The following is a 22,535-nucleotide window of genomic DNA, read 5'->3' on the forward strand; positions in this document are numbered from 1 at the left end:
ATGGGCCCAATGTGTAAATATGCAGTTTATTCCTACGACGATAGGCAGAATAAAAACATGGACTGCAACCAAAAATCCTGATGCAGACTAAATGGACTTCTAAAATACACATTGGAGTAAATGCATGACGTATGGGGGGGGGGGGGGGGGGGGGGGGGGGAGCTGAATCCAGGCAGCACAGGGCACATGGCAGGGGAACAGCCTGGATTGGAAGCCAGTTCTTTACAGGGAACACTTTGGGCAAATTATTGATGCCAAATTGCCTAATAACATGGAAGGAAACCTGTGAGACACGGGGAGAATTTGTAAAATCCACAAAAAGAGTGGAGGCAGGATTTAAACCCCCTAACCTGTATGTATGACGCCCTGACCCACCCACTGAGGCACCCTGGCACCCAGAATTAAATTTTTATTGGAAAGCAGGACCAGTCCTCCGGCACGGCATTGGTCAGGATTCCTCGACAGTCAGCCCTGGACTGGTCACGGCTGAAATTCTAAAGTACAGACGACTAATAATTTCAATTTCAGAATATCACTTACTGCCCTCGAGTACCCATTTATAAAAACTACTCTGCTAAATAGTTTAAGATTGAAAACAGGATTTACTTCTTTTTTTTTTTAACAATCCCATGTGAATTCGTATCTTTCAAATACGTATTGGGCACTGTGACAGTCAGGAAAGGAACAAACTTTAACGTCTCCTGGAAAAGATGGCAAAACTTCAGAGGAGTACACTAAAATTGTCCGTCCACCCACCTAACAATCCATTAATCATCAAATCACTAATCCTGAGGAGACTCACTGGGGAGCGTGAAACCATCTCAGACAGCAGTGGCCACAAGGCGGGACTCCACCCTGGACAGGATGCCAACACAGGACACGTAACCTGCACACGTGACCTGCACACGTGACCTGCCACAGCACACTCAGTCATACACTAAGTGCAATGCAGAGATGCTAGTTCGCCTTACTGGATGTCTTTGGACGATGGGAGAAAACCAAATTACTTGGAGTAAACCAGGAGAGAACATGCAAATTCCCTGTGTGCTAAGCCATGAGTACTATTCTCTACAACTCCGGTTTGCCTGTGACATTTAAGGATGCTTGGTCACAACTGTTGAACAATACTGACTTAAATAGTAAGTCTATTCTTAGAAGTGCAAAGGCGTGTCATTCCAAGTGTCCCATAATCAGTTCTGCCAGAGGAATACAAGAAGTGGCCACTGTTTCTTTAACAAGGCTTTGAGCGAAGCCCAGGGCTGGGAGGAAGCAGGTCCGGTGAACAGGCCGCATGATTAACGATGGAGAAAATAAGGCAGCTATGGCAATGTGACCAGAGCATATGAGCATTTCTCCAGCAAGAAATCTGTGTCACTGGAAAGGAGAGGATATTTTACCTCAGCTCCCTCCAGGGGGATGACCGGAGGTAAGGCAGAGCGACGGCAGCATGAAGGACCACATCAATCAGTCTATTGGTGAAAACAACCGGAGGCGAACAGGTCAGTTAAAGGTCAATTAAAATAACCTGTCCATCTTCATACTGATATCCATAAAATCCACATGACAGAGAGGCATGAGGAGCTGATAATGGCATTTTAACAGGGGTCTTACTTGCAAAATAATAATAATAAAAATAATAATAATAATCTAACAATGATGACAGAAAGTGCACAGAAAGTTTTATTGTTCAACAGTTCGCCCTGAAAAGGGTGCTTAATCAAAAACAGATGTTTAAACTGAAGTCATAGCACAGAAAATATAAAAAACACAGCTTTATCCTAAAAAATAAATAAATAAATTGACTTGGATATAGGCTGCCCATCTAATAAAGACTTCTATAAAACACGTTGCGGTTTGCTTTCATTTAGATAATCGGAACTTTCCTGTGTATGATTCTCTACGCTGATAACTAAAATGTGGGAGGTTTTTTTCTGTAATCCTCATGGGCGAACTTTTTGGAAGCGTAGGATAGGAGTGTAGCGGGTACCGGTGGGGGAGCACAGAGAGGACGGGAAGAGTGAGTATATGCCTGAGAGAGCGAGAGAGAGAGCGAGAGAGAGAGAGAGAGATTTGGTATATGTTAAAGCATAGAGGAAGGCCAATGTTTTGTAGTTCCGTGAGTATTACCACCACTTCGTACGAATAACACTGAACTTATCGGGAGTGAAGTCTTCAGGCTACTTCAGTGGAAAATAATTTCATATGACTCTCATTATTTATATTATTTGCTTGAGATAATAAAATATCATTTTGAATGTAAAACGACCAATAAATAGACAAATTAAATATTTTCCTTGGACAGTAACCAAGAAAATCATTATGGAAAAATAGCATGAACTTCACGTACTCGAAAGTGGCAGCGTGCGTCACCACGGATTTCCACGTTACGGTTTACGATTCATTTCTGGGATCTGGAAAACTTGGAGTGTTCTTTGGAAACAGGCGATCTCTTGTTTTTTTACGGGTATTTTTGGAATATAAGTGTGTGTTGGAATCTATAGTGTGAGCTTTTTTTCTAGGGATGGCAGTATCTATTCTATATATTTTCTTAGTTTTTACGTTTTTATGGGGCACAGTCTGGAGCGCATCCTTTTCTAGTCGATATAATTCTTTCGGGGGGCAAAATCAACCCCAGACGCAGAATGGGGCAAGAGCAGCGAGCAGACACAGGTACAGTATTTTTTGTAAATTTTCCCTTTTCACTGAACTAATTTAAATCAGAAATTTACATTTGTTTTTCAACATTTGCTTTTATTTAGGTCGCGTACTGTGTAGTGTAATATGTAAAAGTATATCCATTAGGCTATATAAGTTAAAATGTTAATCGAAATACGTTTACTGACATTACAAACAGTCCCGAATTTAGCAACCTTAAAATTCTGTCAAATAAATTGCCTAATGCAAGAAAACACGGGAAATTGCGCCTTATTAACTATTTAGAATGACTGAGAGTGGAAGAAGGTGATATAAAAGTTGTTTCGTTTTTGATCCCGTTTAGTGTTTTTCCTGTCTTCGTGTGATTATGACGAATATGGCAAAATAAAATTTGGCAAGTGACAATTATGATTTTATAAGAAATTTGAAGACAATACAAGGAATTCAAAGAGCATAAAAGAGACAGATCGCTATCCTTAACAGACTGAGTATACGAGGCCCCAGAGGAAATGATAGTGTTAAGCATTTAAAGCGCTGCCTAATATAACACGACCGAATCCTTCACTGTATTTCCAGGAAAATTAAACAAATAGAGAATAAACCTGAAAACAAGTGTGCGCTGCAGGTACATAAAAAATGCGATAACACTTTACTTAAAGCTGTCATATAAATGCATTATAGATACCTTCATGATGGATTATAATGCATTCATAAAGTATTACAATCACGGCTATAAATATTTAGAAAAAGGCATAACATATTATAGCCATGTTTATTGTGCATTATCAATGCTGTCATGTATACTGCACTATAAATTCATTCATTGTGCATCATACTTACCATTATAATGCATTATGAAGCTATTTATAGTGCATTATAGATGAAAGCTTCATAGAGCATTCATAATGTGTGTTATAATTCATAAAGTGTTACCAAAAATCTTGTAGTTATTTTAGGGAATATATGCTGTATTAAAGTGATAAAATATTGAAACATTAATATATTACCATTGCACAAAAACGTGGATGTTGTTTAGTTCAAATAAGTGTTTTGGCAACTAGTGACAGAAAGATAACAGCTAGGTTCTAACCCAAGAAGGAGATTAAGATTGGGTTAAAAGGGAGGGTTACAGATTAATAATGGAGTATATGCAGGCTAATTCTGAGCCAGATTTACAGTAAGCTATTAGCCATTAGCTTTTTAGCTTATAGGAGAATTACTGTGCCATTAAATATAATGTGCTGCTTTCCCCAAGCCAACAAGCGTCCTTTGAGGAAATGTACTGGTGTCATGTAATTAGCTGGGTGTGATGTGGAAACTTCTCAGACGGTGATGTGATTGGGGCCTCCAGACCTCTGAGCTGATGTAACTCAAGGTTTTTTTAAAGTAATTTCACTAATTTCAAATAACAGGTATGTGGGAGACAACAAGCCATATCAGAGTTTGGCCTTGCTGGCCTTTGGTGGGTCTCTGTGGCTGTACGCTGGCCCTGCGGGGCTTGCTTAGTGGTGGCGTACTGCAGAGGCTGTGCCAACTGTACGTGGTGTTAAGTGCAGCTCGTTTGACTGAGTTCGTTTGAAAGGCTTAACTTGCGTGCCGTGCCTGTTTGGGGAGCACCTCCAGAGAATTTAAATAGAGCAGACGCTGTGAAACCCCCTCCTGGAATGTCACCCCAACCCCTCTGCTGTCAGCACACGTGTCATGTGGGACGCCCCTCCAGCCCTGCGACACGGGCACTTGGGGAGACAGCAGCAGACGAATCCCCCCCCAGAGCTCACGCTCACACCCCCATCCAGGGCCCAGAGAATGCGGGTCCTGCTGTAGCGGCCTGAGCATTTGTTTGGACAGATGTGCTGGCTGCTCGTCTGGAGTCTACGGTTTCTTTTTTTTAGTTTGAACACTTCACTTTCAACAGAATTCTCCAATTAAAAAATTATTTCCGAAATCTTAGCGCATTGTTGGAAATTAAATTCAGTTGTCGGTAATGACAAAATCTTAACAGTCAGTGTTTCAAACAGAGCAGTGTTTCTGCTTTAGGGGAGATGTGGTCATAAAACTGGAATTGGGGTGGGGGATGTTCCTGAGGGCTGCGTCCGTCAGCTGGCTCTCAGCTGGGGGCCTGTCAGACGGGATGTCACAGTGTTAACAGCAAAGGCCTGCGGCTCCCTGTGCCCCCCATGGGCGTTTGAACCTGGCTCCTTGCCGCAGGACGGTTCCCAAAACCCAGAGACACACCGGATTCCCCGAAGCCCTCTTGGGAGACATGTGACCACAGAGAGTGACGGTGCTCTCCCTGAGCGGCCGGCGCTCATGGCGTCATGCCAGCGTATCTTAAGCATTAAGAAGTTAGAAGTTAGCGCATGTTAGCCAGACGAAGCTAAATGGAAAGATGGAAGGAGATTTGAAAGAGTTACACACGAGGTGCAGATTTGTGACCTTGTGACACTTGGGTAAACCAAAGCAATAACATATAGCAAAACATTAACTAAATGCTTTGGAGTTTGAATGTGTTTAAAACCTGTTTCACTGACTGGTAAAAAATAGCCAAATGTAGCAGAGAAGGTAATCATATACAATGTGTATCAAACATAAACGCATCTAGTTAGTTTATTTATCTGCAAGCCTGCATTGTGTTATATTAATTTCGGTCAATGCTTGTAGCCATGAGTGCCATCAGGTACCAGGGACAACAGCGCACAGGCATGGTCACGGCGTCCGGCAGAACATGCCAATATGGTGCATGTTATTGTTTCAGGGCCTCTGTGATGAAATGGAATTATGGGAAGTGTGCGAATGGCAGAGGACTCCTCCTTAGCAGACTTTGTGCAGCATTGGCTGCATCCTTAAGAGCTACTTGGGACTCCTGGCAAGGAGAGCTTTGGGCCGTCTCGTCTAAAAATATGCTGTTTAATGAGCGAGCATCCTGAAATAATTTACCAGTGGAGTCGGTCATTAAAAGTGATTGGTGAGGTCTGGGTTAAAAGAAAAAAAAAGTTCCTCAAGAGTATTATTGTTAGGAAATAATCTCACACTGAATAATTTTTTGAAGTTTTTCTTTATTTAAATAAAAAAAAACATATCAGTATAATAAAGTTAATATATGTAGTTAAGTATGTGTATGTCTGTGTGTGGACATATATATACACATATACACACACACACGTTAGGACAAGTAGGTATAGTAAATGGGGAGATATTTGTATATACTTAAAAATACCAAAAATCTATAAGGTGATGCATGCATTTCAGGTCAAATTGATTTACTGAGATGTATAAAGGTTTTAATTTGAAAAACTTGGCCGAAGACCAAGATATTATGCTTTTATCTGAAGGTCCCATCTGTCAGCCTTGTCCTTTTCTGCTTATAAAAAGGTAGTTTCCTTCAGATAACAATATAAAGGACATAATGAAATTGTTATTGTTTTGTTCTTGAGACTCCCGTGATCTGCATATTAGGGCAGCCTAGCCGAAGTTCACTTGGGACCACATTACATTCGCTTTGTACACTTAAATCAGCCTAACATCCATATTGAAGACTTATTCTCTTGATGTGGTTTGGACAGGAAAACGGTTTGGTTCCGCAGCTCAAGTGAAAACATGGATTAGATTGAAGCTGTCGGTGATATCCTTTATCTGCCCTAGTAATAATACCTGACATCAATGACCAGACCATGTACCTAATGCTAAACAAATACTGCTGTCAATTCCCATCCCACTGCAAACACCAGTGTCCTCAGTTCCCTTCAGCTTTTGCTTTAGCTGACAGACCTTAAAATGAAGGTTGGCACGGATCGGCCACTCAGAAGCAGCTGCGTCTGGAGGATGTATCTTTTCTGAGCAACGCCTGCGCAGTTTAAGTGGTCATATGATGGCTATGGCCGCCCCGCTGGCATCTTAGGAATGGGCCGGGCCGGGTCTCTGTTTGGATCCTCAGCAGTTCCCGCTAAATGCTCTGAAACGACCCCAGTGGCTGTGGGAAAATGTGAATAAGATCGTGCAGAGTCAACATGCACTGGCTGCGAGTAGGCCGTCGGATGTGTGTGGGGGGCGGTGGATTCTGGGGGGGGGCAGTGGGCACTGTTAATTTAATCTCCCCGCATGACACGAGGCACGATGAAGGACTTTCAATAATTAGATTATTAAAGAGATTATTACCATAAACTCAGGGTGCTGGTTATTTAATTGGCAATTAACCTTTTTCATAGAACACGTGCACTACAGTGGTACATTTCATGATATAATGAGTGCTGCAGGGTGGTTTTGCGGATAACACAGTAACCTCACACCCCCTCCCCCCCCCCAGGGTTAGGAGTGTGAATCCCAGCCCCAGGTTCTGCGTGTGTAGAGTTTGCATGTTGTCCCTGTATTTGTGTGAGTTTCCTCCTGTTGTGCGGAACCCTGCCGTTTGATGTTCGGGTTTCTCTAAATCACCCCGATTGACTGCCCTCTGATGTACTGCATCCTGTCTGGGATGCTCTCCTGCCCAGTGCTCTATTACTGTTTACTGGCTAAGCGGAATGAGCAGTGAATCCTGAACTCTTAGGGCAATGTTTAGAAAACTGCAAAAATGCCTGAAGTCATTCATTGTCCAATTGTACATATTGAAGCATGAATGTATTTATTAAATTTACATTTTTCTTCTGATTTAAATATGAAGCATTTTATGTAGCATTTAGTAGCATAAATTATACATTCATGCACGCACTTAAATAATTTATAATGTCTCAGCAATAACTGTCTCCTATGCCTTTGGCCAGAAACACTAAAACCTTTGTATACCTACTCGGTACAAAGTAATGTTTCGTTAATAGCAAAATTGTCTTAAAAGCTCTTGGAAAGCTGAACCTGACCGATGTAGAGTCCGTTCCCTATTATGTGTTTTACTTGCAGGAGTAAAGGGGATGCAAACATCACAACGTTGTGTCTTGGTTGCTGTGATACCTCCCAGGTCGTAATTGCAAGTAGCACGGCTTAAGTGCTGCATAAAATATAGAGCTTAGTGTGCTTAAGCAACTCTGATAATGCTGGAACAGTGCTGTAAAAAATAATGAGATGGGCATAGTGTGAGGCAGGAGGTGATCTGGGCTCTGGTGTGGAGCAGCACTAAGCGGCCTGCAGCCCATGTAGCGCTGACAGATTACGGTGCAGTTACCGTTATCTCGCAACCCGAGCATTACGGCTCTATGTGGGGGGAAGCAGGGCGTAATGGTGAGATGGCAATGACATTCACATTCATTATTGTAACCGAAACAGATGGGGAATATCTTGATGAATCTTGTGGGCGGTGATTACAGGATACGCGCAGTTATGTTTCAACTCACTGAAACCTTCGCTTCAACTTCGCAGCGACTACCTGCAGAGTTAAAACGCAAGCGTTTGGAGAGAGGCAGGAATCAGATTTAACATCGCAGTTTGTCTTACCTCTGCCAGTCAGTTTTGATTGTCAGTGGCTAACGTTAGAGATTTCGTTTTTTGTGTTTCTCTGCTGTCGATGCTTGTTTTCGATACCAAGACGACTTTCGTGCTTGAGGCTGTTTTCACCCAACACACTAGTGCAGTGATTATTCATACCCCTGCAGGCAACCAGCCGTGTAACCTGGTTTTAGGAGCTACACATGGCTTTGCATTCTGATTTATTTCCATCCTTCCCATCATGGTCATCATTTTTTTAACCTTGTATAAATACTTTAACACACAAACATGACTCCGACTGTTTCTTCCCCGTTATAACTTGTCTGACTGGACAGAAGGCCTCTGAGAAATGCCTTTGACAAATGCACACATGCTGTTCAACCCAAGCCTGCTCAGATGCAATCTCTGTAATTCAGCGCAGTGCAAAGTGGAGATACAAATAGCTACTGTTCCTGTGAGTGGAAATGATGAGAAATGTTCAGAACAGGCATTCAAGCGGGGAAGTTAGTGCGACTGCAGGGAACAAAAAAGCCCCGCTTTTCCTTATTTTTGTACTTTGGCCTCTCTCCCCTTCAGCATATAGCCAGACCGTTGGAGAGAGTTAAGGAGGTAAATCAGACCTTTTTCCACTGCTTGGCAGGACATTGTGGCAATATGTTGACTTGATTCCAGAGTAAGACCTCGCTATGCTTTCAAGTCACTTTTCCAGTTAATTTATATACATTCCCAGCAGTTTACAGTGTGGCAATATGATAAATGTCAAACTGGGGGGAAATATATTTTAACATGAAAATAATGAAATGTCTTCTGACCTGCTGATGTAATTTATATAGTTTTTTATTTTCTATTCTGGGAGGGTGAGAAAAGACAGAACAAGACAAAGCTTGGGCATCTGATAGCTTATCTGTAAGAATGTCAGCCTTATTTAGAATGTTCCTTAATTAACATGGACTTTTCTCTCCTACAGTATGTATATAGAGCATCAGAGACTTCCTAAACAATCAATGATTTTTTTTTCTTTGCACAAAGAATATTAACAGGCCTTAAAGAATATTGTTTCTGAATATTGTGTCTGAATAGCCATTTGGTTGAAGGATGTTGCACATATAGTATATTTCTAATATGCTTTGAATTGAATTGAATGTATAGTTTCAGTTATGCTGCACGTGCACCGATCTTAGTACAGAGGGAGTGTTTCTCAGTCACACGTTCTGAAATAAATTCCTTGCAGGAATTTCCAGGAAATGTGCGGCCTCTAGGGGAATCGGATCCTTCACCCCTCTAGTGTTCAGCGGCCCGATCTGTGCCTTGTCAGAAGTCTGCTGTGCTGCTTCATGCATATCTGCTTGGAGGTCAGAACACTGGCCTATCGGACACTGAAGGAGCAGGAGGAGGTCAGAGGTCGCGACACAGCTCCCTGGGCCACAAAAAAATCTCATCATGAAGAAAATCTCAGCAGGAAAGCTTATTGTATTCATTGAACTTTTAAAGTCATTGCACTGGATCCACAGGGATTCTTATTTGGACATAATGGCACTTATTTATTTTTTTCTAACATTGCTGATGACTGAGCTGCACAATGAAAGGCTAAATGCATTTTGAGGCAGATGAATTATAGCCATCGGATTGCCTGAATCTTTCAGTCTGTTTTCAAATAAGATCTATATGCTTTACCCGTGTTCTGATTTGTGAATCAAACATTTAAAAAAATAGAATTCTTGGCTTCTGAAGACTTTAGCCACTTAAGCATGGTATTGCTTTCCTTTAATGTCATTGAACCCTGAACCAGACATTAACCAGTGCTTCTCTGTCCCTGGAAAGTTCTGCAGGTCACAGTATGAACTCGGTTACCTCTGGCAGTCACGTGTGCTAGTGGCTCCTTGGAAAATATGACAATGAAGGAACAGCATTTATAACTGCGTGGAGATTAGAGGAGCTCGTGAAAGAGGTTTCTCTGGTAGATTGAGTTATCACAGTTTGTGTTGGGCACAGAGAGACAGCACATTGAGGAAAGGCAATCTTGCCAAGAAACATTTTTTCCTGTGGGCCATCTGGACCTGACCCTGTGGTGAATGGGATTATGGAGGACTGTGAGTGTGTCAAAAGCGAAAACTCCTAATAACGGCTGCAGAACAGCTAGTGAAAATACTGGAAAGCAGAGACATGGTGTTACAGCAAAATGATAACTGTCACATAATTAACCGAGTGGATAATTACAGAAGCTGGTCACTGTGCCCTGACTGGCAGCTATATATTGTATTCATTGATGCTGTTATCCCCAGTGTTTTTCAGCTCCTTGCAGTCAAAAATAGCTGCATACAAGCAGGGTCCTCATTTTAGCTATTTAGAGTTAAAATTGGGTAAATCAGAGATAATTTTCCTGAAACAGGAATGGAAAATTAGCTATGGTATGATTCTCAGAGGGTAACACGATCTCTCACAGCCCAAGCTCACAGATTTGGCGTTAACCTTTGCTTCTTGTGTGAATATGCATTCCCTCCTTCAGTTAATATGGGTTTTCTTCAACAAGCTCTTCTAACCCCTTATTGTGGTAAGGCTCATGGGAGAACTTGAAACTTTATACCATATAGCATAGTGTATAAGGCTGGGGGTACACCCTTATGCTATTCAGATGTTTGTCTGTGCTTCTTCAGGAAGATTCCTTATTAATGTGTCATTAATGAAGACCTCATACATTTGTGCTCCTTTGCAGTGGTGGTCCCGGCAAAATGTGTAGCGGTTATAAGAGGTCTGTGCCACTAGGGGGCACTGATCAAAGCTTATGTTAGCTTGCCAACTGTAGCTGTTTGCACATGGCCGAGGGGCGAGGACTGCTGTTTAACTGGCTCAGCTCTCTTTCTGTCATGCTGAGACCAGTCTGAAGAACACGTACGAAGGCCTGCTGAGCTGATGGCCGGGAGTCACTCCAGTGGGTTACATCGTCTCAGTGGGCTCATTATTATCAAATGATCCTTATTGCATGGGGAAGATGAGGCTTTGGAGTCCAAGCAGAAGCGTATGAACTCACAGAAGAAGCAGGGAATCAGGGTCACCTTGCGGTTCTGTTCAGCATAGCAGGGGGACTGCAGTGACATGTGTCCTTTCTGTTTCAGAAGAGCACAACAAGCATTTAGGCCTAGTTACATTTTAAATGACTCTATGCAATGTTCTTAAAAAATCAATAAGCAATTTATTGAGAAACAGGTATGACTGAGGTCTTATGTGTTTTTTTTTTTTTACTTGAGGACCACAGTACTGATAAAGCCAACAATCACTCAGCAATCGAACAAAGGTGCCCCCAGTCTAATTACAGGCAGGAACTTTCGAAGACCCCTAAAGAAACAGGAGTGCCCCTCACTATGCCTGCTGGATATCCATGTTGACCTCTCCTCCTCCCCACAGGAACTGGTGTGCATATGTGGTGACGCGGACGGTGAGCTGCGTAGTGGAGGATGGAGTGGAGACCTACGTGAAGCCGGACTACCAGCCCTGCTCATGGGGACAGGGTCAGTGCACGCGGGTTGTGTCGTAAGTATCCATCCACTAAACTCTTTCATCTTTGGCTGTAAGTAAATATTAAGTCGAAAAGTGTCCAATTTATATACAGTCATCCATCGACTTTCATCCTATTGAGCAGTGTCTGATTGTGCTTACATCTCTTAAGGGCCTTAATGAAATTTACTGATCGACATCCGACGCAGACATACTGGATTTTAGCAGACGTCTTTTGCCATCTGCACGGCATGCAGCAAGACTCAAAAGACAACAACTGCAGTGCCAACATTTGGTCAAATGTGTGTGATGTTGTATCTTAAGTTATACAGTATATTTGACCTCTGCTCTTTAATGGTTGAGATACGTCCAGATTGACTTATGTCATCACTTCCGGAACATAACCCGGATGTAACTCGGTGGATACCTCTTATTGTACGATATTGTATTATTTGAAAGGAATTGTGTGATCAAAGGTTTTAGTCACTGCAGACCTCTTGGCATTCTATAACACTAAATAAATACATGGGCAAAAATAGTTTGCAGAGGTTCTTCAAAATTATTAACAGCTGCAGCCATAAAGCAATAGTTTAAATCTTAGCTGTCCACTTGCGGCGGCTTGAGGAGACAGGAAGTTTATTGCTGAAGCGCGTGTCACATCCTGTCACTGGGAGGGGAGATAAAGAGAGAGTAGTAAATGAGGATATCAGCAGCCAGACAGATGGCGCCAGATGATTTTATGACAGAACAGCACTGCTGGGTTACATAAGCCAAACACAGGGAAATGTAGAAAGGTGTAAATACCCAGTGTGTTTAGCAGTGCTTCTTCTACAGGATCTGTGTTTTCATGGGTAAGATGGGAGAAGCAGTTGAGTGCTGGAAACCTGTGCAGATGGAGAGTTCTTTGTGAGGGTTCTGGGCATGCATAAAGGTCTTTTGTTAACAGCCGCTTGGCTCTGGATCCCCGATGGCAGCCTACACGTACAATCCAGATGTAAGTGCTTAATCCCACATTCCCAGATTGGCTACACAGTGAGCGCTATGCTAAGAATGAGGCTACACACAATTCCAAGATTCACAGTCAGACCACTGCAAGAATTACGCAGGTGACTAATATCGTTACCTCTTCCTCTCTAATAGCAGAGAAAAGGAGAGGCTTCCTTTATTTTTAAGTGATTCGTAATAAGTGCGTGTCATAGGAATGTAATGGCCCATTACTGCCTTGTTTTGCAATCCTCCTTCTGCTGTTGTAAAAATAAAATGCAGTTCTGGACTGCTTTGTACACGGGCCTTAAGTGTAATCATAAGTCATTCTTTGTGCAAATGGGAAATTCTTCGAAATTAGATCAGCATTGTACATTGCAACCAGGAAAAATTAACAGCTGACTTTAAAAAAAAAAATCAGCCCAGGGTCATCTGAATAAGGATGTTGCGCAATGTTTTTTTTCATTTTTTTAAAAGTCATAAATGGAAATCAGAGTAGCAATGGTTAGAATTTAGACTAAATAATTATATACAATCTATTTGTTAACCTTTACAACTAGGAACCCAGAGTAAATGGAAATTGGTAATAAGTATATAAATTTACATGTTCATTTTGAAACCAAGCAAAATTAAATTAAAATTAAAGTTAAAATTTAAATGGCAAGATCAGGTATTTTACAAGACAGGTATTTCAGTGGTATTTTTGTTGTTTTTCTTACTGCGTGTCTGAGCTGAAATTAGGTTTGCTTTTGATTTTTCGTATAATTTTCTCTCTGAAAAAGACGTACAAAATAAACGCGACCCTAATGAGCCAGAAAACGCTGGAAGCCACGTTTTGCTTCACCCAATAATGGCTTTTCAGCAGGCAAAGCGAGAAGTGATTAATGGTCTAAAAATGCGAAATATCCTTCATTAACTATGAAATGGATATGGTACTTTAAATTTCTTTTGGAAATGAAAGAAATCCTGCCATATAGCAAGTACAACTCAGGAACAGGAAATATGCTTGAGGTTTCTCAGATCTGCAGTTCATTGGGCAGTGCTGTTCCTTCCCACCTCCAGATGCTTCCCACCTGTATATTCTCAATGCATCATGTCTACACATCGTGTTATACTCTCAACCAATCACGTTAAGACTTACAGTGCAGTAACCATTCAAAAACAAGCTGTTAACAGTACAAAGGGGGTTATCAAACTTAGCGACGTCATTCAGTTCATGGCTTAACCAGACCTATGGTTGAGGAGCCTTATACTAGCGGCACTTTTCCACTAGCATACAGGAACCAGGCTGTACCCAAGCTGTATCATCAAGAGACACTGGTTACTAGTTCCAGGTCACTTAGGTTTTCCACTAGCATACAGGAACCAGGCTGTACCCAAGCTGTATCATCAAGAGACACTGGTTACTAGTTCCAGGTCACTTAGGTTTTCCACTAGCATACAGGAACCAGGCTGTACCCAAGCTGTATCATCAAGAGACACTGGTTACTAGTTCCAGGTCACTTAGGTTTTCCACTGCAGCAGGGTCAGTTTGGTAAAGGAGAGCAACAGTGACATGAAACCAAAGAGATGCTTATTTACATTTCACATGGTGTGCATTATGATTTGCTACGTGCAATTATTCAGTGGTGGAAAGTTCAGGTTCAAAAAGGACTAATCCAGACCAAGATTTTGTTTCAACTAACCAGTTTAATATAAATAGTCACATTGGCAGAGTACTCAACTGGTTAGTTGAAACAAAATCTTGGTCTGGATTTTTACTTTCTCGGTCTGAACTTTCCTCCTCTGCAATTATTAATGTTATTATTTTTTAACTGTGTGTTAATTTCTGCTAGCACTAGTCTGTGGGAATTGCCATGTTGTGTTAGCATCAAACTAGCATAATTAGTATTGGCTTGCATAAATTTGCATTATGAATCCATTCTATTCAGCTGTTCTATAGTACATTTTCAAGCAGGAGGTTGGAAATTTTCAAGTTCCAAGTTATCAAGAATGCATCAATACTTTGCAATATGTGATATTAATAATGAATGATATACAAAACATGTCCTTTTTTCCTTCAGATAATCAATGCAAATCAATGTAGAACACTGATATCTCCATATTGGTGATTATGCAACCAGCTTGGTTTGGTCATGCTTTCTGTCTTTTGGTGATAAGCAGGGCCATGTCAGCGCGGGTACGGCTTGGGTACGGCGTGGGTACGGCGTGGGTACGGCTTGGGTACGGCTTGGCTACGGCTTGGGTACGGCGTGGGTACGGCTTGGGTACGGCTTGGGTACGTCGTGGGTACGGCGCGGGTACGGCTTGGGTACGGCTCGGATAATTTACAATGGAAAACCGTCTTGGGTTCGGCCTGGTATTAGATGGCAGTGGAAATCTGCCATGGGATACATTGTTTATCAAAAAGGGTTGTCATGGTTGCTTATACAGAGCCTTTACACACACCTCTGGGATCTACGCCCAAAAGGCTTATGTATAATGAATAGACTACAGCCTATTTATAATGAACATTTGTTAATTAAGTAAATTTCAGATGATTGAATAATAATTAATCACAATTATTCACAAAATAAGTCTGAGTTTTATACAATCCCCAAATCATTACTGAATAATATGAGACATATTGGCGTAAGATTGCACATTTGGCCTGTGATGAATTGCTACCCCCCCCAGGGTGTTCCCCAGCTTGGTGCCTGATGCATTCTGGGATAGGCTCCAGTCTCATCCATTAGCCTTGTGTTGAAGTTGGATGATGAAAGATTTCTGTTGAGTTTACAGTTTACTGCACATAAAAATGTGGAAACATTCCCCTATCTTGCCGACTTCAGGTATCGGACCTACATGAGGCCCCGGTACAAGGTGGCTTACAAGATGGTGACAGAAATGGAGTGGAAATGCTGTAATGGCTATTCTGGGGACGACTGTAATGAGGGACCAAACGAGCCATCCATCACCCAAATCTCCACCGCTGGACCTCGGCCCAAGCCATCCCGTCCAGGACAGGCTGGCTCCAGCACTAACCCGGGTCAAAATGGTCGAGACGGTATGTCAGCTTTTTGCATATGATGCCACCGTCAACTGCAGTATGTTATTCCAGTACTAAACACAATATTTAATCGGTGACTGGATAGGCAGAGATGCCTATATTTCAAATAGACTTTCTCAAATTATAAGATTAAACTGCAGTGAGTGTGACCTGCAGGTCTTTTCCACTCTAGGGAGAGGTGACTATGATAAGATGAAGCAGCTGGAGGACAAGATCCAGAGTTTAACCAAAGATCTCCACGACTTGCAATCTACTCTCCGGAGCATGAACGAGAAGTTCCAAGAGGAGCTGCGAAAGCCTGGTACCACTGGCAAGAACCCAGCAGATGCTGCACAGCCAGAGATAAAAGAGACCATCCACAGCATCCAGGCCAAGCTGGATCAGCTGGACAATATGACCCGAGCCCACGACAAGACGCTGGTCAGCATTAACAACCACCTTGTTAATGGCAAGGGTGGCAGCAATGACCTGAAAATACCAGATGGAAGTCAACTCTCAGTGATGAAGGAGGAGATCTTGAGGGAGCTGGAGCACCGAGTGAGCTTGTCCTGCGCCGCTTGCCAGTCTGGCATTGAGGACCTGCAGTGGCAGCAACAGAAGGACCGTGAGAGGATCCTTGCCTTGGAGAAACTTGTCAGCTCCCTAAACCAGAAGCATGGGCAAATGCTAGACAACATGCGCAGGGATTCGACGCGATCCCAAGCCTGTTGTGACCAGGTGAGTGACCTGACCAGGAGACTCAGCAACATGGAGCGGAAGATGAGCTCAGCTGAGAAGGCCCATGATGTCCTAAGTGACCGTTTAGAAAAGGAACTGACTGGGACCAGTGGGGCTGGAGGCATCTCAAGGGTGACTGAAGAAAGGTTCAACAGCCACTTGCATGACTTGGAGCGACGGCTGAATAGCACAGTGCAGAAGACAGAGGAGAATTGTGCTTACATGGAGAATGACTTGAAGGATTACCTTCATAAGGAACTAAATAACCACCATAATTTATTTATGCATCACTTCAATGAGCATCGCAGCAAAATTACAAATTTAGAGGTCGACGTGGGGACTCTAAAAAACAAAGTTTATGACTATGAGAAGTGTGTCGTTGAACTGGAGAACATAACATCTTACATGGACAAAAAATTAAACTCAGCAGTAAGCCTCTGTAGGGACTCCTGTGTATCCAAGGACAGCACAGGCAGAGGAGATGATACCGAAGATACTGTGAAGTCACTGGAGTGGAGGGTAATTGCTAATGAGGACGAAATTCAGAAGTTTGATACCAGGCTGAAGGATCTCAGTATAACAGGTGACTCAATGAATGACAGAATTGTGAACCTCAGTCATGATGTTCGCAAGATTAAGTCCCTCACAGGGGAAAATGGGGAGCATTTCAATAGAATCGTCACAAGGATTCAAAATCTTAGTAAAACATGTGAAGATGATGTGAATTCTTTGAGAAACAGCACAAGCAGGGCTTTTAACAATTGGCAGACGCAAATAGATAACATGTGGAATAGAATAGACAATGATGAAAGCACTTGTTCTCAGGTGTGCTCATCCCTACAAGAAGAAGTGGGGAGTCTGAAGGAAGATGTGGAGAAGTGTAGTCGTCAGTGCAAAATTACCTTGGAGCAACCAACTGAGGAGGGAGATCTGGGTCCAGAGAAGCCATTGGATGGACACAGTGTCATTGGCAGTACATCACATGGGAATTTGAAGGCCATCCAGGGAGAGCTGTCTGAGGTTATTCTGACATTTAGCTCCATCAACGACACACTGAAGGGGCTTGAACACAGTGTTCAAAAGCATGACAGCGTCATCACAGATCTGAGCAACACCAAGGACAAGATCATCTCTGAGATTGACAAAATCCAGCAGGAGATGAGCGAGCATGTGGAGGAAAGTAAGAACCGCTTTGACCGGGTGGGTCAGGAGATCCATCGGTTCGGTTTTGAGATGGGTGACTGCAAACGATCTGGAGAAGGACTAGAGAAGAGATTGTCTAAGATGGAGAATGTCTGTAGTCGCTTGGATTCCATCTCTGACAACCTGCAAAAGATCAAAGAGGGGCTGAACAAGCATGTCACCAGTCTTTGGAGTTGTGTCAGTGATATCAACACCACCGTCATCTCCCACAGTGGATTCATTGACGAAATCCAGAAAACTCAATTGGATGGAATCCATCGGAACATTAGGCACCTTAATTCTTCCATGCTACACATCCTTCAGGAGTTCCTGAATTTCTCAAACCAAGACTTTGTTGGTAGGAAACATTTTTATGTATGTCTACATCAGGGGTGGCCAATCTTATCCGCAAAGGGCCGCTGTGTATGTGGGTTTTCGCTGCAACTCCCTAATTAGGTCACTAATTAGAGGACTGATTGGCTGAAGAGTCCTCACACCTGGGTTTGAACAGCTGACCTAAAGGTCACCCCAAAAACCTGCAAATACACCGACCCTTTGCGGATAAGATTGCCCACCCCTGGTCTACATGGACATTTATATCTTGACCTTCTTACAACATGCCATTTAAATATTTTGTTGAAAACTCCTTGTAACCTATTGATGCAGCTTAACATGACATAATTCAAACAAACAAGTTTATTGTAACATTACTTGAGAGGGCACACGTAACATTGTAACTCAGTTACTACTAAAGTACAAACCATGAACAAATATAGTAACTGCATGAATACATGAACTGTTACAATTGATTAATGATGAATGAACATGGCATGAGTACATAATTTAGTTTGTGGTTAATTAATACGTTAAGTAAGAGTGTACTACTATGTTATTTGTGCTCTATCAAGTAAAGTGGTGTATTCTGAACTGAACGGAACCCTTCTTTGTTTCTGACAGGTCTGCCTGGACCTCCTGGGCCTCAGGGAGAAACAGGACCTGAAGGGCCTTTAGGACCAATGGGTCCACCAGGCAGCGATGGGCCAATAGGATTGCCAGGTTTACCAGGTCACATGGGACCACCAGGTATAGTTGGTCTATAACCTCCCACTCTACATTAATGTTGATAATCGTACCAGAAACAGTAGCCGGCTGAATAACCTTGGACAAGCTAAAGTTAATACTGACAGCACCCAATTCATGTTGAATTTTGACCTTTATCTCCTAAATCTTATCATTGTCTCGTCATCATTTTACAAAGGTTTCATGCAAAAGAATATGACAGGTGAATGAAAAATATGGAGATTTGTCCAGCTGTGCACACATCAGACCACTAATCATTATTTATTTTTTATGCTATTTCAGGCCTCAGAGGTGAACAAGGTATGCCATTTAATGATCCTTATTATCCTCATGGATGCTAATGTTTGCTGTCATATGCTGTGACTTCCTCAGAAAAAATGGTTTCTCTTTCCTGATGTTAACCCAACACAATTACGTGCACAAATCCTTTGTTTTCCCAATACCACTCTCCTGTCTCCAGGATCTCCAGGAAGTGATGCAGATGTCCCTCGACTGTCCTTCTCGGCCGCCCTCACCCACCCCCAGCTCAGCTCAGGAACCATCATTTTTGACAAGGTCTTAGTTAATGAGGGAAGTCACTATGATGCAAGCACAGGTAAAGCACCGATAGTATCACGTCAAAAGAAGTTCAACCTTGAGCTAGAGAGAGGACTGTCTAATGTAGTGCTTTTACTGTACATTTTGCTGTCATTTCAGAACCTTCTGTTGTTGATGTAAGACCTGAAGTCCTTCAAGTAGTGCCTGCTCATGGGGTATTAATATAATTTCTGTGTAATCCTTCCTTTTCCTTCAGGGATCTTCACAGCACCAGTGGAGGGAAGGTACTTCTTTAGCGCCATCTTGACAGGTCATAAAAACAAGAAGATCGAGGCTGTGCTGTCCAAGTCAAACTATGGTGTAGCACGTGTGGACTCTGCTGGGTATCAACCGGAGGGCCTGGAGAATAAGCCCACAGCGGAGGCCAAACCTACACCCGGGTCTCTTGCTGTCTTTAACATAATCTTAGCCCTGAAGGAGGGAGATACTGTCTGTATTGACCTAGTCATGGGCAAGCTGGCCTACTCTGTGGAACCTCTCACCATCTTCAGTGGGATGCTACTATATAAGGATGCATAATACACCCCGATGTGCAGGAACAGCATTGACATGCAGAGACTGCGACTCCCTCCAAAATGATGTGGCCAGACCATAAAGCACGGTTTCTGGCCCGATCACAGAAGAAGGAAGAGGAGAGGATAGTTTTCAGTCACAATGATGATTTAATACTAGTGTCACTGTATGAAGCGAATATTACGAGAAACATCTGAAGAAGATGTGTATACTTCCGGAAATACTGCTTATCTGAAAGGAAGCTGAGACAACTGACACTGCAGGTCTTTATCGTCAATTTTTTCATGCACTATAGATACAAGTGTTATGAATTATCTGCCAAAGTCAGCCGTATGATCTTGCAATCTCCTGACACGCCTTGCCAAAAATGTTCAGAAAGCAACGAAGACTGTGTCAGTATTTTTTTCAAGATATTGTGAACAAAAATGTATATTTTTAATAAGTTTTTACTTCTGTGTACTTCTGTGTGCTCTGATTCTTTTCCCTATCTGTTTACCGTAAAAAAAAGAATTAAACAAACCCTGTGCTCTGGCAGAAGAGGGGAAAGTTTCAGAACTGGCTGACTAAAGTATTTTCCTACCGTTCAAACCTTAGATTCATAGCCATGCTCTTTTTTATGCTGGGGTGAAGATGATCATTGTTATAACAATGATTTACTATTTATTCAAACACCATGCAATATTTTTCCAGCTGAAAACTTACTTTTAAGAAACTGAAGTAATTCATGTGAAGGTATGGTTGTGTGTTTATAATCATAATCAAAAATAAAGAATATTTTATATGTGACATCTTTTCGTAAAAGCTGTAGCAGGGTCTTAGTCACACAGCTTTTCGACCAACAGCCGAAGATTGTGCGCTTACTATAAGCAAAGCCTTTTAAACAACCGTATAAGGATCCATTAATGCGCTCGACCTCCCTTGGTGGATACGACTGAGGTTTGTCGTCTTCTGTAGGATCTCAAATACCTCAGTAACGAAGAGAGTTGAACGTGGCAGCCTCTTGCTTAAGCTTGAGCAAAGACATTCTCACTGGTGCCTCGATGATCTACAGTGAGATGATTCCACTCCGACATCCTCATAATAAACTAACTTAAGTGAAAAGCATGAATCAAACCAAAACCGAATACAAGTTTCCACACTGATTTGCTATATATAAAGTAGCAGAAATATCTTGCACCAGCAAACAGAACTGTTGTTAAACGCATTCTTTGGATAAAACATGGTGAAAGTGAAGTGTTTCTGTGCACTGTGCAATCTCAAAATTGGCTGTAAATTTTTCGTTAAATTTGTTTTATATGACTTTTCAGTTATCTGAAATGTGTTTGTTGGCGCTATGTGTGATTCAAATAAAGATATTTAATTTTACTCAGCTCCTTTTAACTAATTTTCTGATTTTTCCTGATCCTATCTAACCAACATTAACAATCAAATACAAACAGATGTTTAGTTGTAGGTCTGACACAAGGAGCCATTTTAGAAAACGTGGCTCACAAAAGCAGAGTTGAATAAAGAAAATATGTTGTGTGTTTGTGAGCTCAGTAACTGTACTGAATGTGTTGACTTGCTGCGGTACATGGACCAGACTTTACACAAGACCTGGGTATTTTGGCACAGAATGTTAAGTTGGCTGTTATCCTGGTGCGTATGTTTTCAAAGAAAAGTCAAGCATGTTACAAAACAATTAAGATTTTACTCAGGGCTCCTCTGAAACCTGCCATCTTGAGGTCACAACACTGGGCCCTTAGCAGCCATGTTACTTGCAACATACAGTATGCACAATACACACTGGATAGAGCCTAGTAGAGAGAATAGCCTAAAAACTGCAAAACTGCTCTGTTTTTCCAAAGCCTCATCCAAGAATGTGATTTGGAAACTAGCCCATAAGTTCATGGAGCCCTGATTTTTTTTTTCTGGGTATGTGTCAACAGTTAGGCCAACAAGATGGAGGATTCTCTCTTTGTCTTTTTTTCACACCTGCAGGAGCTGGTCTATAGCCTGTATTCTGGTAGGGGAACTGAGGGGAGCTCTACAGGAAGATTAGAAAAACACTGTCTGTGAAGAAGCCATTTGTGAGCAGCGCTGATTTCTTCTCACAGCTGAAAGATGTGGAAAATCTACAGCAGCTGGGCCAGGACTTCTCATTTAACAAAATTCATTCTGTTGCAGAAAAGGAGATCTTGGTAGCTTTTGTGTTTCTGTAATTGCTAAACTAGAACTCTGAAGTACACTAAAGGGCATTTTTAGAGAGACACAGAGATTGCATGAAAAGGCAAATAATAGATAAGCAAATACAAAACACATGACAAACATTAATATTATGAATGAAAGAAAAACGACAGTGATCTTGGAGTAGTGGTGTATTTTTAGTGTGCCTGTCATAGTTTTTATAATAACGATATGTTTTTTGATAAATCATTGTATCAGTTCTGAATGTGAGTAGGAGATGTTCTCCTTGCCAGGCCTACTGAGGCAGCACAGCAGAACATCAGATTTCCTGTTTATCTTTGCACAGAACCAGCACGATATTCCCCAGTAGGTCTGTGAGCTGTGCTCCAAAGCCTGAACAGTGAGAGCAGTAAAACAATGGAAACCACAGCTTTCTTTATGGGTCAGGATTTGGTTTTGGTCTTGCAGTTATGTTTTTTTCCCCAATTTCATAGAAACTGACAAGCTGTCATGTGTGAATTGAAGCAGAAAACATCCAACAAAAGTGATACGGTTCTCAAGCTGCCATGGCGTTTGCTGATTGGAAGGAGACATTGGTACAGCCGAAAGTTATTTTACAGCCTAACCATCATGTCGCCCTTTGCTGCTGCTGCTCTGTTGTAACATTGTTTCACGTTACTCAACTATA

At 42.0% G+C, this 22,535-nt stretch overlaps 1 protein-coding gene across 2 annotated transcripts; it reads left to right on the forward strand.

Moving 5' to 3' along the window:
* The first annotated feature begins 1,947 nt into the window (after nucleotides 1–1,947).
* Nucleotides 1,948–21,050, forward strand: emilin1a (elastin microfibril interfacer 1a). 2 transcript variants are annotated; one of them, XM_023806723.2, is made up of 8 exons: nucleotides 1,948–2,017; nucleotides 11,470–11,595; nucleotides 15,375–15,589; nucleotides 15,765–17,849; nucleotides 18,449–18,574; nucleotides 18,854–18,871; nucleotides 19,032–19,166; nucleotides 19,365–21,050. In XM_023806723.2, the coding sequence occupies exons 3-8, from the start codon at nucleotides 15,388–15,390 to the stop codon at nucleotides 19,685–19,687; spliced, it is 2,889 nt and encodes a 962-aa protein (XP_023662491.1). In that variant the 5' UTR covers nucleotides 1,948–2,017; nucleotides 11,470–11,595; nucleotides 15,375–15,387; the 3' UTR covers nucleotides 19,688–21,050. The 2 variants fall into 2 exon arrangements, with proteins under 2 accessions (XP_023662491.1, XP_023662490.1); XM_023806722.2 differs by lacking the exon at nucleotides 1,948–2,017 and adding an exon at nucleotides 2,031–2,670.
* Nucleotides 21,051–22,535: the final 1,485 nt, after the last annotated feature.

Source organism: Paramormyrops kingsleyae, chromosome 19 (assembly GCF_048594095.1).
Source record: "Paramormyrops kingsleyae isolate MSU_618 chromosome 19, PKINGS_0.4, whole genome shotgun sequence".
Classification (NCBI taxonomy): Eukaryota; Metazoa; Chordata; class Actinopteri; order Osteoglossiformes; family Mormyridae; genus Paramormyrops; species Paramormyrops kingsleyae.